The following is an 18,228-nucleotide window of genomic DNA, read 5'->3' as shown; positions in this document are numbered from 1 at the left end:
AAATAAATACAAATAAATAAATAGTAATGAACAAACTGTGTGGTAAATTGGATTGGATTTGTCTTAAGTTTTATGAATAATGTTTTATGAACAAAGACACAACCTTCCTATAAGATTGTGGGGGGAAGGCTGGAGTATGGGGTTGAGAAGGATAATATATCGGCCACGGCAGAGCAGACTCCATGGGCTAAGTGGCCTGATTCTGCTCCTGTGTCCTGTGGTCTTGTGGTCAATGCAAGTCTACTTGCATATTGAACAATAAAAGCAACATGCAACAGAGCTAAATGATCAAATAACCAAAGCACATGGTCATAGCTCTGCTGTCCTCCTATGTCCGCCCCTGAAATGGCAATGCACATTTAATCAGTTAACCAGAAAAGGGGGCTCCAAGAAATTTCTCCTTCTCCATGAAAGTGGGCCCCAGCATGTGAGTGTTAAAGACAAGGCTGAAGTATTCATAACCATGATCAACTGTATGTGCGCATGGTTATCTATCTTGGAGACATAAGTAACCGCAGCTGCTGGAAATTGGAGCAAAAAAAAATGCAGGAAGAATTTAGCAGGTAAAACATCTGTGGATGCCAAGGACGGTTGACATTTTGGGTTGAGCCCTTACATGAGGATATATTGGCTTATTCCTGAGATAGTGATCATCATGAAGGCACTCAGCAGTTAAGCTGATTCACTCCATGTGATGTCAAAAAATGGCTGAGAGCACAAGAAACGGCAAAGGCCATGGAACCAGACAACATCTGAGGATCTGTCTTCAAGAACCAACTGCACATTCCAATACACTTAAAACACCAGCATCAGCTTGATAATAAGGAAAATTGTCCAGATAGAAATTATTCATAAAATGTAAGGCAATTCCAATCCAATTTACCACACAACCAATCTACTCCGATTTATTAGCATAGTAATGGAAACTATCCTACCATGTGGCACTTTCAAATAAACACAAGTAAACCCAGCAGGCCATGCAGCTAACCTGAAAAGCCAGTCTTTGTCTATTTATATATAATTTTTCATAAATTCTATTGCATTTCTTTTTCCCCTGTAAATTTAAAATATACCTAAGTAGGACTTTTTCAGCTAATCTACAAAACATTGTACAGCATGTCAAATCAAAAGAAGAATTCTGAAACAATTTATTAAAAATTAAAACCAAAATTGTAAGGCTGAAAAAACTATTCATCCCCTTTGTGGTTACTATGCTAACTTTCCTTAGGTGAAATATGCTGTATTACCTTATCAACTCATACAATTTTTTTGATGTAGAAAATTGGAGGATTACTTGTTTTCAATTAATTCACAGGAATAAATAACCCCTTTCTCTATAAGGTCTAACACAAACCAAAATGAAGACAAGTCAGGGGAATTATAATAGAGAAGCACAGAGCGAGGGAAGGGTACAAGATCATCTCAAAGGTACTGAATATATCTCCGAACTCAGAGCAGTCCATCGTGAAAGAGCGGAAAAAAATATGGAACCACAGCCACACTGCCTAGGTCAGGCTGTCCCTCTAAATTTACTTACTGAGAAGAATGGCACTTGTAAAAGAGGCTACTGTGACACCAACAGTCACTCTGAGCTGTGAAAATCAGCAACTGCAACTGGAGATGAAATTCATGGCTCCTCAGTTTCTAAGGCCTTGCACAAAAGAAGGGTATTTATGGAAGAGTGGCAAGGAAGAAGCCCTGGCTAAAATATAAAAACATATCCTTGCCTGTAAAGACTTTCTAAGCATCACTTAGAAGAAAATGTAAAGATGTGGAAGAAAATCTTGTGGTTGGATGAGACTGAAGTGGCATTTTTTGGTCTCAACACTAAGTGATATGAGTGGCGTAAATCTAACATTGTGCATCAGCCAGGGAACACCATCCCTATTGTAAAGTATGATGGAGATAACATCATGCTATAGGATCTTTTTTAGCAGTAGGGATTGGAAATCTGGTCACGAATGCCACTAAATACAGAGATAAAAACCTGCTAGCCTCTGCCAGAAAGCTTAAACTGGGGAGGAAGATCATCTTTCAGTAGGACAATGGCCCAAAGCACACTGCCAGAGCAAACATGGAGTGGCTTCAAAGAAGAAAATTGATTCTTTCTGAGTGGCCCGGTCAGATTCCTGACCCGATCAAACATCTCTGGCAAGACCTCAATACTGCTGTCCAACACCGCTCTCCAACTAACCCAGCACAGCTTGAGCAATTTTGCAAGGAGGAAAGGGCAAATTTTGCGCCATCACATTATGCAAAGCTAATAGAGACTTATCTAAAAAGACTACTGGCTGTAATAGCTGCGAGAGGTGGTTCAACTAAGTACTGTGCAAAGGGGGATGAACAGCCAGTCTTCCAGGTTTTGAACTTTTAGTTTTTCATGCTTTACAATTTTCCCCTTTTTGGTGTTAAAAAGGAGGCAATTCCACCAACAGGCTGGAATTCTTCTCAGGAGGTTGGCACTGGCCAGCCGTTCTAGCACAATACATCTATCACTCTTGCAACTGATGCGAACATCACCCAACATTCATTCTTACACTTTCACCTAAGCTGGAGTCACTGGAAATATTCAGAACACAGATAGACTTCTCTTCTTACTGAAACTGGTGTCAAAACGAAAATGCTTTTTTTGTATGAGTCAGAATCTTTAGGGTAAAAAATTCAGATCAGAGCACAAAATCAATGTTGGGAACCAATCATTGAGGGAATCAATGCTTTATTTATGATGTCCTGCTTTGACAAATGGAATCAAGTTCTCCCCCGTCCCCCACCACTTTTCTGAATAACACAGTTACTGCTGTTTTAAGCTAGAAGAATAGGTATTGTTTTCAGATGAGATATCCAGATGAACCGGTTTCAATGGAGGTAATATTTCAGAGGACAGGAATTCTCTTCAGAGTTCTGAGTAATATTATCTTTCAAATAACATAATGAAAATAAAGAAATATAAGATTGGAGCAACACACACACAGGGCACTGGAGGAAGTCAGCAGGCCAGGCAGCATCTGTGGAAACGAGTAAACAGCTGATGTTTCATTCTTGGACGGTGATGAAGATTTAACCATATGATCATATAACAATTAAGATTGTTTATTATCATTCTTCAGAACATAAGTGTAAAGGAGAACAAAACAATTGTAATTCTGGATGTGATGCAGCATATAAAAGACTAACCATAAAGAAAATAAAAAACACAAAAATACACAATAAATATAAAAGCAATCCTATAAAACACATGTACAAGTAACTGCAAGTATACTTAGATCGATACAATATACTCAGACTGATATACGGACATAAATTATTGCTGGGTGATGTGGATGCAGTGCTGGTCAGGTGGGTTAATTGGTGAAAGTGTTGATCAACTTGATGGCTTACAGGAGGTAACTGTTTTTGAGTATGGTGATCCTAGGGTAGGTGTTAGAAACCAGAGAAACTACAGCACAGAAACAGGCCTTTTGGCCCTTCTTGGCTGTGCCAAACCATTTTCTGCCTAGTCCCACTGACCTGCACACGGACCATATCCCTCCATACACCTCCCATCCATGTATCTGTCCAATATGTTGTGTAAAATACCTGATTGTTGTGTATGTTGTGTAAAATACCCGATTGTTATTGCATTGTTGTTTTGGAGACACACCGAAGTGCAAGTTTGCAGTTGTATTTCCCACATAGCAATGACTACACACTACATTTAAAGTGCCCAACCTTCACTGGCTAAAATGTATTTAATAGGATGTTCTGCTGTGGTAAATGACATTTAATTTCTTTTTTCTTCTTTCTGAATGACACAATTCCCAACTACCCCAGAATAAATATTGATGAAATTACTGTATTAACAATTGTTAATATATCCAATGAAAACATAATCAGCAGCATTTTGTTTGTGTTGCCTGCAAGTAAACATGCTCCAGCAGTTTGCTTGGCCATGGTTAAAACTGCTGAATATACGTGACAGGAATAAATTTCAGAAAAACTCATAGCAATGGGGCTCAACAATATTCAGATCTGGTATAACCAGCAGCAACTGGCTGTTTTTTTTTAATATTCTGAAATACCAGACTATAAAAGAAAAGTTAATGGTTTTTGTGGTTCGTGGACATCAATGAGGCTGGGCCTATTGTTCAGTTAATTTAATCTGTCAGTACGTCTTACATGAAGAATTAGGTGCCAACTTGATGGAATGCTGAAAGCTTCACCAAAGTCTTAATTTAAAATGAACAGTACTGTTATTGTCAGCAGTTCCAGGCAAGGATAACTGATGATGTATTTAACTCTGGCTTCAATTCTGCATATATAAATAACACAGCAGCCCAAGGTTTAACCCAGCAAAGATAATTAACAAAAATCAATACTGAGAGCTCTTGTCGCTGTTTCTTCCCATCTACTTGATACATCAGAGGAAATGGCACTGCACATTCGAACACATACAGGCCCTAGAAAATAATATCGCATTGATTGCTGCAAATGCAATTAGTTTAAACTTCACTCCACATATATTAAATCACAGAGTACAACTTATTTTATGCTGAAAAGAAAAATACAAGGTGAGACTGCTGTGGTCTGTTTCCTTTTCCATAATATCGACCTAGCAAGCCTCTCACATTGTTGCAGCTCTGATACAGTTCTCATTGCCTTCGCCCTTGCGGGTCTGATATTAACATTAACACTGCCCAAACAAGGCCTAAAATGTCAAAAAGACTTCACCTTTGGAGAATTGCACTATTCATCTCTTGACCATTCTGGGCAGCATATTGGCAGCAATGGGAGCTCCAAGAAAGTTGGAGTTGTGACATTTTAGAAAAAGGTCAAAAAAAATGTGAACTTTAACTATGCAACTGGTAGTGTAAACCCAGTCACAGAAAAGACAACAGCATCCTGCTTCTTCCTACACCCTCAACTCCATTGTTACAGGAAAAGCAGGTGTTCCTCCAACATTAAAATGGCATATAAGAAAAGACTCAACAACACAAGTACCAAAAACATTGTTTTTATTCTGATTGCCGAATTATTTAAGGCAAGTATAAAAAAATGAAAGCATTCAATATACACTTTACATAAAATAAACTAGATTACAGCATAAAATAAGTAACCAGGCAACTGCGCAAGTTCTTCCTAAATCTGGATAATTGTAAACATTTAAAACTGCCAAACTAGTTCAAGTAATAAACAATCACAGATGTCTTCTTGTATGGGTGGGTGGATGGGGTTATGTAGGCTATGGGGTAATCAGCCATTCAATATCATAAAGACATTTTTTTATTCACAGATGCTCATTATTTTCCATTTCAAACCTGTACATTATATACACAATCTAATGACCCTCAGAGCCCTCTGCTTGTATAATCTTCACAATAACAACAATGCAGTGGACATGTGAAAACAGTTAGCACACAGATGCATTTAAATAGTGTTTCAAGGAGCCATCAAGTACACATAAACATTGTACCAAAGTGTCACTGTTACAGTTAGCCTCTCCGGGTCTACAGAATCTGTCAAAATGTCATACACAGTTCAAGGGAACACCTACCCAGAACAGTATGTTCTATAAAACCAAGCAATTTGTGTCTTTTATTGATAACACTTTCAGGAAACAGAAACGTACTGTGACAATTGCCAACAATAACCGACCCTGCCGTTGTGAGCCTGGTTACCAATACAAAAAAAAACAAAAGGTAAAGAATATATCTCAACAAAAGTTTAATTACAGCAACATTTGTAACTCAGTTATAAAATTTGCAATTTACAAATATGAAATGACTGGTTTTGCCTGACATCAAGGCATTTGAATTCAACACCATGGAACTGATGTCTGTATAAACCTCTTCTTCACGTGATCCAGTCACATGAGTATAATTCAATATACACTCAAGATGCCATCACTCCCTGCCAAAGACCAAGACAAAAGGATTAGAAGGAATTACAAGCAGTCCGCTAGTCCCCTTAGGGAGCAATGAATAGATCATAATTAGAATTAATTGCCCTAACATAGGGTAATGAGTGGCTAGCAGCCTATTTAGCCATGGAGTCATATAACTCTACACAAAGAAACAGGCACCTCAGCCCATCTAGTCCATGCCAAACTATTATTCTGCTTAGCGTCATTGACCTGCACCTAGACCACACTCCTCCTCCCCACGTACCTATCCAAATTTCTCTCAAATGTTGAAATTGAATCTGCATCCACCACTTCTGCTGGCAGCTTGTTCCACACTCTCAGTGAAGTGTCCTCTTCTGTTCCCCTTAAACATTTCACTTTTCACCTTTAACCCATGACCTCTAGCTCTAGTCTCACCCCAACCTGAGTGGAAAAAGCATGCTTGCATTTACCCCATCTATACCCCTCTGAATTTTGTATACCTATCAAATCTCCCCTCACTCTCCTTAGCCCTACTTGCATGTGTAGAGACAAGAATATTTTGAGCATGAATTATGCAAGTCCATGCTTATGAGGGGTGATTGATAAGTTTGTGGCCTAAGGTAGAAGGAGATGTGTTATTAACTTCAAACTTTCTGCATAATCACTCAAAGAGTTGACCTACATGTGCATGTAATGAGAGCCGTATAACTCATCAACTTCTACCTTAGGCCACGAACTTATCAATCACCCCTGCTGTGGACACTTTCTGGAGGTCCAAGATCCGTATGCTCCACGACCGCTGGTCTAAGTGTGTAAATGTAGGAGGGGACTATGTTGAAAAATAAATGTGCTTGGTCTTCTAAAATTGACTCCTTCTACCCTAGGCCACGAACTTATCAGTCCCCTCTCGTATGTTACAAGCAACAAGTTGAGTGAATTAGAATAAGCCTCAAATGCCTGCAGACTGTATTTCAATTGGAAGGTTGTCTGGTAAGTAGAAACCTCACCTTCTCTGTGCAGGGAAAATGGCAGATGCAGAAGCTTGCGCAGCCACCTGCTGACCGGCAACAATGGCAGCGGATGTCAGCCCTGCAACAAAATTTTACAGAATTCACAATTAGCGGAACATGTAGTCAACTGATGAAAGCAGTAATTCAGAAGACTAACCAAAAAGGGAACCCAATCAGGAATAAATAAATGTTTCATTGCATCTTCTGAAAAAAGGAAACATTGGTAGCTTAGTGATTGTATTCTAATAAATAAATAAAGGCATCCGTTAGTCTTGCGAAACCATGGATCTGCGCCTGGAAAGTCTTCACTCTCCAGGGCGCAGGCCTGGGCAAGGTTGTACGGAAGACCAGCAGTTGCCCATGCTGCAAGTCTCCCCTCTCCACGACACCAATGTTGTCCAAGGGAAAGGCATTAGGACCCATACAGCTTGGCACCAGTGTCGTCCCAGAGCAATGTGCGATTAAGTGCCTTGCTCAAGGACACAACACGCTGCCTCGGCTGGGGCTTGAACTCAGGACCTTCAGGTCACTAGTCCAATGCCTTAACCACTTGGCCACGTGCCCACGATTGTATTCTATGGACTTCTAAAAGGTAAGTGTTCACGTGCGCATCCAGAACAGATCCACCCTAAATGAAAATCCTGAATGAAGTCCACCAGCTTTCCCCAATATTTTCATGGTATTTGCTCTTGGCCTTAGATTGAGGTTTCAAATCAGGGACATTTAATGAGTCAATATATCTGGAAATAAAGTCACTCCTGCTGTTTTTAAGTTATACATTCAGGATGTATATTGCATACATTTCTCTGACATTAAGTGTACCTATTGAAACCGGTCCAAAGTTATGTTGTCATTTACATCTTATACTATTTAGCCTGTTTCTCCTCTCTACCTTTTCTCCAGAGCACTTTACCATGGATGCTAGTCATCCTCTGATAAGTTGCCCAGATGCCACCAGGAAGTCGGAACACACTTCAAAACCAAATTGAGAGTAGGCCTATTTTTAACCACCAGTCAAAAGCAATTAAAAAGGTAAAATGCCACAAAACAGAATTGGACATTTGCCATGACCTCTGAGTCAACATCACACTTGCTGCCCACAGCCTGTTGTGCTGTACAGTGGGGAAGCTGCGATCAGAAACCCAGCACAGTAAAGAGCAAAAAAAGAAGCTTCCTTTCCATTGCAGGAGCTTATCTTATGGTGAGGTTCTGAAAGAACAACTTCAGAATCATACAAAAATAAATTTTAAAGATTTTAAATTAAAAATAATTAGGAATCATGTCTTATAATCAACTTGACATGAAATTAAAAGGACGTCAGTAGGAAGTGAAGAAAAGCACAAGAAAATCCAAAATAAATCCTCACAGTTCCTATGAAGGGTCATCAAACTGAAATGTCATCCCTGCTTCTTTCTCCGTGGGTGCGGTCTGATTTATTATTTACAGCATGTTTTACTTAATAATGATAGGAATCATACGCTTAACTTACAAGAACTGATATCTATCAACAACATATTTATTATACGCTAGCTTATCTTCATCAAATTGAAAAAAAATTAGTGGCTCAATTAGGTGAATACCTTGATATGGGTCATATTGGCCTGGTATTAGTGGATAGCCCATTCCAACATGGGTGTGGTGATGGGTGTGAACGTGTCGTTGTGCAAAAGGTGAATGGCGTTCTCTCTCTCGCTCTCGCTCAGCTTCCCTTTCACGTTCAGGCGGAGCCTTTTCAGCAGGCTAGAGAGAGAAAATATTGCACCAATTCAGAAAATGTACAGTTCTGCAGATCTGACTAATTAAAATATAAATTACCATTTCCAACTCATTGGGCTAAATATTGAGATCATACGCATAAATCAAGATGCGCAATTTAACATTCTCTGTTCGTGCCACTGGAATGAGAGCAAACTGGGAAAAAAAATCACACAATCCTTTCTTTGAACAAAACCCTTCTGAAGAAACATGCAAAGAGAATGAAATTTATTTAAATGAAATGATAAAAGATGGCACCCATTTACGGAGCAGTTGTCTGTGAATTATGATGCATATGCTAGTGGCTCTGTAGAGTGTGATGATATTTCAAATCTTACTATGCTAAAACCTTAACTATAAATGGTGCTCCCAAATACATACTTTTCTGATTCAGCTATATGAAAAAAAGAAGTTACGTTTAATGCTTAAAAATCTTCCTTAGAAATTGGGTGACACCTGTTTTAGGTGTGCTCTTAATATTAACACATACTCGATTCACTTACAACCACATTGCAAAATTGGCCAAAATTAAGTTTGAAACAGCATCAAGGATTACATCCAGAATCAAGTGCTAATATGTGACCCGTGCTGTTAGTGATGAGATTAGGCTCAATTCAGTGCAGCTGAAAACACTCCATTGCAATCACAAGGGCATCCTCTTAGCGACAATCAAGCCGCAGCAACACTGGCTGCCAAAGAGAAAATGTTTTCAAAGAAGTAGGAGGTTTTGTGATTCTCTGAAAGGGGAACTGAAATCCTTGTAGCAGAGAAAGATGGCAGGAGGGGTGTCGTGTATGCCAGAGGAAAGGAGGAGACCCACTTGGGCCACTGAAAAACTCAGCAAGAGCCTCAGCATTTCTACTCAGACTGAATCCTAAGCCACTGAGTGAGGTAACCAGACATTTTGCAATCTTACATGATACATTATTGTGAACATCAAAACACTGTTCACAGATTTATCCAGAAAAATACATTTTCAGGAACACCTAAACAAACCCACACTAAGTGTGACTTCATCCACCTGCACAGACAAAGCTAGCCTCACTTACACTGCCTCACACTTAAACAGTTACACACACACATTCCCCCCTCCACCCCTTGCTGTAAAGACATTAAGGTTTCAAAGAAAAGAGAATCAATAGCTTATTCAGTGTCTGTTCTGTCTTCCCTTCAAGCCAAAACCAGAAGGATCATGAGGGGAGTGATCAACATTTAACAAGTGGGGGAGAGACTGCATTATTCTTTTGGGCAGAGGAGCCAAAGAGGTCCACAACACTTGCTGAGCACCTCAAGGGAGTGTAAACAGTAAAGCATCACTATGATGACTACATTGCCTTTGATTCAACCTCCAGCAGGCATCTTTGTTTCCATCTATATTGTGCCATTACTTTAATTATTTATGACTTAGCTTCTAAGCATTGTTTACTCTTTACAAGCTGTCGAATGGAGCCTTCTGAATATCAGAACCTCATCACTCTGAGCTGGAGGAGAGGCTGGGTAAAGAAGGCAAAAGCAACAACGAGTTATTCCTGATAAACCATCTCCAACATTGCACTGTCTGGAGTGAGCAGATGAAGCGAGAGGGAGGTCACAGGGAAATAAGGTAGGCACTGAGCTGGAGTGCAGAGCAGGCACGGGTACTGGGGAGACCATGCTTCCATATAGCTCTACAGGACTCAGATGAGGGCCTCAATTGTGAGTTTACATCGCCAGATCAGTGTTGATGAACCCTCAAGCCATCAGAATCGGATTTCTTATCTCTGACATACATCGTGAAATTTGTTGTTTTGTGGCAGCGGTACAGTGCAAATCATAAAAACTTACTTTAATTTGCCAAAACAAAAAGAACAAATAAATACACAAATAGTGCAAAAGAGGAAGAGCAAGAGAGTGTTTGCAAACCATTTAGAAATCCGACTGCAGAAGGGAAGAAGCTGTTACTAAAATGTTGAGTGTGTATCTTCAGGCTCCTGTCTCTCCTCACTTTTAGTAGTAACAAGGAGAGAGTATGTTCCAGATGTTGATGGATGCCACCTTTCTCAGGCGCCGCCTTTTGAAAATGTCCTTGATGGTGTGCCCGTGATGAAGCATATTGTTAAACCATTTTGACCGAATGCAGGAAGTGACAGGTGCAGTGAAGACTCCCTACCCAGAGATTTAGTAGGAGGTTCTGTCAGGCAGCTGATTATAAAGACACCCTGGGAATCCTGCCACACAACACCTACTGATGTTGGTAGCACCGACAGAGCCTCTCCACCTCTGTAAAGACTCAGCCTGAGCCAGTTTTGAAGCTCTGAAGGAAAACAGCCAAGTGCCTTCAAGAAGAAGTTTGATATCATCGTAGGGCAGGTGAATTTACTGTGGGCGTCAAATCACTGTCCATCCCTAACTGCCTGAAGTATCGTGGTTCTCTTTGGGAGGTGAGATATCATTTTTGAGCAGATTGGTACATGCAATGGGATGTATTGCAGTAGCTCCTAGTTCTCCAGAAGAGGTAGTGCAAGTTGGTGACCAGCTCTTCTGCACAACACAGATGCAACATTTGAGTGGATCTCTTACTGGTGCAGAGAGACTCTGCCTATGAGTTGACTACAGGAGCCAAAATAACCTATCCATCTCTTTCTCTCTCTCTCTGTTCTGCAGGAGTACTGATGTATCACTGCAATTCATACATCTCTTCATCTTGAGCAGGTTGCCCATTCAGTCCCTTGAGAGAGGTCCCAGTTAAAGGAAATGCTGCCCCCCTCACAAGCTCAGCAGCTCATCTCCTGATGCAGCCACTCAGGCAGTATGCTCTCAATATCAGTAGCTACAGAACACCCCTTCAGCTAACCCCAAACAGCAGCCTGAAGGCAACCTATCCAGGGCAAGAACTTTCCTTGGGCCACCAAGACCAACTCTCTGGGCACAGGGCAGCCAGACAGCTGTCTCACTAGGGACACTGTGACACCGTGCTTCCAGACCTACTTACAAAGATGTGAAACAGGAATGCACATGGGCGTATTATTTAACTGAAAGCTATCTTTCCATTCTATTCATTGGACTTGTAAGGTATTCTCATAACACTAGCACAGCAGAAAAGCATCGTCTTTTGGTACAAATAACACACTTCAACTATGCAAAGTCACCATGATGTGGCAGCTGCTGGCACTGTTGTATGTTCCACCATGCCTTCCCAGGAAGGATTACTAATGTCATACCTTGTTAAAAAGAAAGCTCGAGCTAAAGCTTGATTATGGCCAGGTCTTGAGTGAAGCTTCTCCCTTAGTAACCATATCCTCAGTGCACTAGACCACATGGTTGCACAGCTGCTGCCTACCACCTTCAAACAGTGATTCACATTGCCTTACTTGCTCTACTTCTTGTAATACTTACCACGGTCCCCTGTGAGAGCACAGAAATATGAGGGAAGAGGTAGGCTGTATGATGACCCTTCAAAGAGTCAGTTGTATAGCACATAAAGGGCCATTACATCCATGACAATCATTTTGCCATATTATGCAGGTGCTGTCTAATTGCCTCCTAAGCATAGTGATTGTATCTGCCTCTCCCGCCTCCAACATGTTCCAGATATCAACCACTCCGTGTGAAAGACTTTTCCCTCAGATCCCCTTTCAATCCCTTTTATGGATTGAAAGTGACAGAATCAGGTAAGAGGACATCAGTGAGAAAAAAAATAGCTGTGCAAATAAATGTGCCACTAAGTTCACCTCAATCACTTGTTGCAATTCTACTGTTGATACCTCACTGTGTATCTTGAAATAGCCAATGTTGCTACGGCTTAACATGAATCTCAAATGGAGACTCACGAGAGTTCCCATTGTTGAGTGACTGTGGCGTTCACTGTATTTAAAGGTTAGTGTCTTACATACAATTCCTTACCAAACTGATCAACGTGTTGTGATATGCTGTATTCTCATCTGCTGGGGGATAACGCAAACTATTTACCGAGGAAGTAGGCAAAGGGGTTCGAGAGTTTCACCACTGTTTCGATCTGCAAAGTGGGAGTGATCTGATAAAAGTGTTTTTGTGCAAAGCTCATTGTTGCATCATTGCAAGGTGTAGATGTAATGAGATTTCATGGGTCATCTGGATGACGAATTTGTTTGTTACGTTGGAGCTAGAGGCTGCAGCTGAGAGGATGATTTGGTCTGTTCTCTTTCATTTTGTTGTTATGAAAAGTTATCTCTTTAACAGGGACTCTTAACATTTGTTCCGTGTGGCCATTGCATGCCACAGTTGGGTGTGGAAGCTGAGTAATGACAGCCCCTCCTCCCAACTTGTAGTCATCTTCTCCTTCCCTTGCTCCTGCTGCTCTCTTCATGGTCCTTGGGCTCTGGGACTCCTTCCTCTTCTTCTGGCACCAAATGTTCCCTTTAGCATGCAAGACAATGCGGCTGAATCTTCTGCATTTCTTTGGCATAAGGTCAGGGCACCTGTGACCTTATGCAGGCAACAAAATATCAACTATGATGAATATGGTGCTTTTCACTCCAATCCTGGTACAAAAGTTCCTCTCTCACTTGCAGTTACTGTGGTAGGACTGTGCGCTGGTGTGAATGCCCGAGGAAGCAGACTGTAGTCCTTGTGTTTGGATCCATCCTTCTGGTCAGTGCCAGTTGTTGAAAATGTCCTGCACTGCAGATTTCCTCAGGATGAAGGAGTCAGGTCTGCTTTCCACAAACATGACACACGTCACAAGAAAATTACTCTTGTGATTCACAACCAAATGCATATTTGAGTGAATGGAAACTTTTTCTCGGTCCATAACCTGCTCGGGTTATGAAGTCCTTGAGGTCACATGAGAACAGACAACGGCTGCCTGCCCTCTTGTGAAGTGAGCAAAGCTGGCAACTTCCAGTGACGGACAAGCTGCCAACTTTTCACTTAAATCAAGATCATTTCAATTGCCCCTCTTGGGGTATCTGAGTGATCTGTCTGAGCAGCAAATTGGGAGGTGTGTGACAGTTTTGCTGCAATCACTTGGCAAAGCCCTATGGTAAGAACACTGAGAGTCAACGTGGCTTAGGCCTCCACAGTAATACCAGTCCACTGAATGCCACATCTCTCTGCGATGACAGTTTCAGAAAGCCTTTGCCTGTGAAGGGATTGCTCATCAGAGAGGTCCAGGTAGGATGCAGTATGTCTGAAGTCACTGTGTGAGCAGACTGTTGGCATGGTTTTACCTCATGCCCCAATGTTACTGACCTACCCTGGGAAGCCATGGGCAGCACAGTGCCGCAGTAAAGGGCAATGCCCAGGGTTTCACTGCTGAGTCACCTGTGGAATAAGTATTTCAGCAGCTAAAAGCCAGAAACAGAAAACACTCACTGTTAGTTGCAGCACACTCTGTAGACTTTGGAAGGTGTTTGAGCAACCTGTAGCCACTTCTGATGGTGCCCAGTCAGGTCTCCTCATGTCAGCAGAGTGTTCCTTGAATAGCAAAAAAAGCAACAAGCTATCGCCATGTACTCCGGGTTCTACTCGCCTGTTCAATGAGGCTTCTGCTCCAATTTATGTTGGGATGAGCCAAAATGTGTGTTATGTGAGTAATGCCATCATTAGGTGTGCGCCTGATGATAGGAAAACATCACAGCCACTCAACTGAAAAGCACCAATTTTGTGTCAGGCGTGAAACGATCACAACCCAATCTGCTCTGGATAAACTTGAAATTGGACCGTGTAGCGTACAAAACAGGGACTATCCAATCCAATTTCTAAGCTTGCGTTCATTAATAATTTGCCTCCAAAAGTGTAGCCTTGGAAAGCATACAAAAATAAATCAGGAAAATGTAACAGAGCCATGTGTTAATAATTTATCGTGGCCAGTCCAGATTTTCTTTCATGCATTCGACTATGGATGCAGTTATCTTCAAGTCGTACAAATGTAGTACAGCATGCAAGACATATGAAAATCAATCGTAAATGACTTGATTTATATCCTTTCTAAGTTTATGCATTGGCTGAATTTTTATGATGCAACAAGCCTTTGGCCTGAGCTATTCCCCAAGCCTGAACATTCTTGGCAGGCCTGCATTTATCCTACTCACCCCTGGAGACTTGCTGCGGTACTGACTGGCATGTTGCTGAAGTAGATCTAGTGCCTTGGACTCAGCCGCTGGTTTAGTGCTTACATTGGGACTTGTGCTTGATTTCTCTGTTTCCTCTCGGCTGGACATCTTCCCATAGACGGGGTAGTGAAAGCCTGGAGACAGGTATGCCCCTGTGGATTGACAAGAGACATGGTTGCGTTTTGTCCAGCTTGGTTATGAAAGGGGGGGAATGCAGCGCTCACATGAGCTTTTTTCTCACCTTCCAAATTCTGATAGAGGATCTTTGACCTGAAACATTAACACTTTTATCCCCCCACATATGCGGCTTAGCCTGCTGAGTATTTCTAGCTTCCCTGCTTTTATTTTAGATTTCTAGCATCTGCAGTTTTTTTTTTAAAACTTGTAATTGATTTTCCTGTTTGCATTTACAAGTTAGACACTGTGCAGTGCTTTCTATTACCAGGCATTTGTTTTATTTTTAAACCTGTTACCAAATTCAGTACTGCACATTCCCTGCTTAATACTAATAAACAAATATTAATAGAAAGAATGTGCTTGTCAGTTTTGCACTTCCACAGAGTTTCAATGTTCAAAAGAAATATGCTTCACATCAATTATTATCAATCCTCAGAGCTACTATTCTTTATTTCTTTTGATTCCATAAACAGCATAATGACCTACCTGGGTAACTGTGCATTAGCACTGGAGACACTGCTCGATAGGCTGGGTCATATATCTGTGAATAAGGATTATAAGCGTGCAGATACTGAATGTATGACTGATGCTGATTCATTGGCGACGAGACAGCAACACGGGTTCCTCTGGAATCCTTTGCAATGACTGGAGTCTTGCGATCATCACTTTTACTTTTATGTTCGTCCAGCGAGAGTGACTGGGATTCAGCCCTTTTGCCCTCTTTTGGTTCCTCTTTTATGTTGGTTACTGAACCGGGAATGTTCGATATATTTCCCTCTTTGTTGGAGGCCTTAATTGGACTGTCTTCTTTTTGTTTTTTCTCACGCTCAAAGTCATCTGGTTTTTGCTGTTCTATATATTTAGGTTGGTAAACATAATGATGCCATCCCCTTGCGTCTGTCTCCTGTGTAGGAAGAACATGTCACTTAGAATTCATTTTCCACACCTGATAAAACCTATGCAGTTAATCACAACACTGCACGTTACATGTGCAAATATCAGGCAAGCTGAATTTGATCATCAGACTGATTTTTAAATAAAAAGCAATCCTGATTATCTACTCTGTATTAAAGAGTCTTGGCAACTCACAGAGAGAGCAATGACTGGGAGATATTCCTCAAGCCACTCTCCGTCACATCTGGAGGAAATACAGGTCTTGGCAATTTTTTTCTAATTTTTTTGTTCTGTGCAGAATTGAACCAAGAGGAATCCAATTATACTTCCATTACTAGCTCGATATGACAATGCCCTAAAATGTATAACAGACTATAAACATTCTGCATGTATTTTGGAATTAACAGTTTGCAACTGGAAAAGTGAGGTAATGTCCTTTCACAGTTAATCAATTACTGACTCTAAGCTCCTGATCTGCATTTGCTGGAAAAGGTTACAGAAGTAGCACATATTTTAAACAGTCACTTCAATGATAACTTGGTCTATTGCCACTTCCATTCTATAATCTACACATTGAGTTTCATTTCAAAATTCTTAGAAATTTGTGTTCCTTTAGACTTGGCAGCTTGTTCACTTTGGAAGACTCTGAACCAAAACCTGAACATATTTTCATTACGACCTCACTCTCAAGCTTTTCCAGTCGAGAGAGCAGAACAATCATTCCAGTGACCAAGAGCAAAATGAACTGCCTCAGTGACTGTCACCCAGGCTCACTCACATCTACTGTAATGAAGTGCTTCTAAAGGTTGGTTGTGGCTAGAATTAAGTCAAAAATCTGGACCCACTGCAATTTCCCTGCCACCACAATAGGTCATGATCTTACTGGCTCCCAACTCTGCTCTGGAGCAGCTGGACAATAGCATAACATACATCAGGCTGCTGTTCATTGATTACAACTTGGTGTTCAATATCATCATTATTATTCTTACTATGAATCATCAAGCTTCTAAACCTGGGCCTCTGTAACTCCACTATTGTTGGGAAAAAAATTCTAAGGAGGCATGCAGGAGTGACATACGTCGACTATGACTGGTTGAATGGTGGAACAACAACATTGTACTTAACGTCAGCATGACCAAAGAACTGACTGGGGAACACAAATCAGTCCTCACAGAAGGGTCAGTGGTGGAAGGGGTGAACAGGTCTCGGTTTCTGGATGTCAACATCTTGGAGGAATTCTCCTGGGCCCAACACCATGATGCAATCATGAATAAGGCAACCCAGCAACTCTCTGTCATTAGGAGTTTCAGAAGATTTGATATGTCACCAAAGATTCTCGCAAATTCCCAAAAATGTATAGTGGACAGCATTCTGACTGGCTGCATTACAGTCTGGTATGGAGCCTCCAATGCACAGGAGCACAAAAGGCTGCAGAAGGTTGTAGAATCAGCCAGCTCTACCATGGACACAACCCTCCCCACATCATCAAGAGGTGGCATCCATCACGAAGGACCTTCACCATCTGGGGCATGCCCTCTTCTTATTACTGGCCTCGGGAAGGAGGTACAGAAACCTGAAGACCCATGCTCAATGGTTCAGAAACAGCTTCTTCCCCTCTGCCGTCAGATTTCAGAATGGTTCACGAACCCACACTGTCTCACTATTCCTCCCCTCCCCCCACTCTTTATCTATTTTATAATTGAGAGAAAATGTCTTTGCACAGTACTATTGCCACAAAACAACAAATTTCACATTTTATAAGACAGAAAATAACCACAGTTCAGAATTCCCTCATCTTCTTCCTTCACAGTATCAACTACAATGCCTCCACCATTGTTGGCTGCAGAAGTCAGGTTTAATTTCCTGTATTGTCTGAAACTATGTTCCTTTGATGATGCTGCGAGCAAACTTTTCATTGCACATGTACCTCACCAAACTTGTGCATATGACAATAAACCTGACTTCTTATTCTATAGAACTTCCTCTATGCTTTTTTCCCCCTCATTTGACACTCCACCTTTAATGACTATCATTTCATAGATCGTAGAATTGACCTTTCTGGCCCACATCGCCCATGTTGACTTTGATGACTATATACCCGATCCCACTCGACTGTATTTGGCCCATATCTCTCTATACCGTTCCTATCCAGGTATCTGTCCAACTGTCTTTTAAACATTGTAATTGGATTTACCACCTCCCCTGATCACTTGTTCCACTCCCTATGAAAAACTTATAGTACTGTAACTTAGGCACATTATATATAGGAGTTCCCAAGACTTCTGCACAGTACTGTAGTCATTTTATGTATTGCACTGTACCGCTGCTGCAAAAAAACTAATTTCATAACATGATAAACTGGATTCTGATATTGTGGACTTATAGTAGGAAGCGAGCAGGGAGAGGGGAATCATGGTTGGGAAAAGGGGGAGGGAGCGGGAAGCACCAGACAGGCATTCTG

The 18,228-nt window shown here is 41.2% G+C and overlaps 1 protein-coding gene across 8 annotated transcripts in view; it reads right to left on the bottom strand.

Annotated features, from left to right (window-relative positions):
• Positions 1–4,983: 4,983 nt before the first annotated feature.
• The window catches only part of znf608 (zinc finger protein 608), an 84,038-nt gene continuing 70,793 nt past the window's right edge, over positions 4,984–18,228 (bottom strand). For 6 of the 8 annotated variants that reach the window (XM_063068724.1, XM_063068728.1, XM_063068729.1 and 3 more), the window contains 6 exons: positions 15,360–15,777; positions 14,676–14,848; positions 13,957–14,058; positions 8,451–8,610; positions 6,868–6,949; positions 4,984–5,886 (listed from right to left, as the gene is read on the bottom strand). In XM_063068724.1, the coding sequence (XP_062924794.1) occupies positions 5,880–5,886; positions 6,868–6,949; positions 8,451–8,610; positions 13,957–14,058; positions 14,676–14,848; positions 15,360–15,777 (942 nt within the window). In that variant the 3' untranslated portion in view covers positions 4,984–5,879. Of the gene's footprint in view, positions 5,887–6,863; positions 6,950–8,450; positions 8,611–13,956; positions 14,059–14,675; positions 14,849–15,359; positions 15,778–18,228 lie in introns of those variants that run through there. The other 2 variants (XM_063068726.1, XM_063068727.1) reach the window with 2 other exon arrangements.

Source organism: Mobula hypostoma, chromosome 16 (assembly GCF_963921235.1).
Source record: "Mobula hypostoma chromosome 16, sMobHyp1.1, whole genome shotgun sequence".
Classification (NCBI taxonomy): domain Eukaryota; kingdom Metazoa; phylum Chordata; class Chondrichthyes; order Myliobatiformes; family Myliobatidae; genus Mobula; species Mobula hypostoma.
The sequence above is the reverse complement of the archived record's forward strand: the minus strand, read 5'-3'. Positions and strand labels throughout refer to the sequence as shown.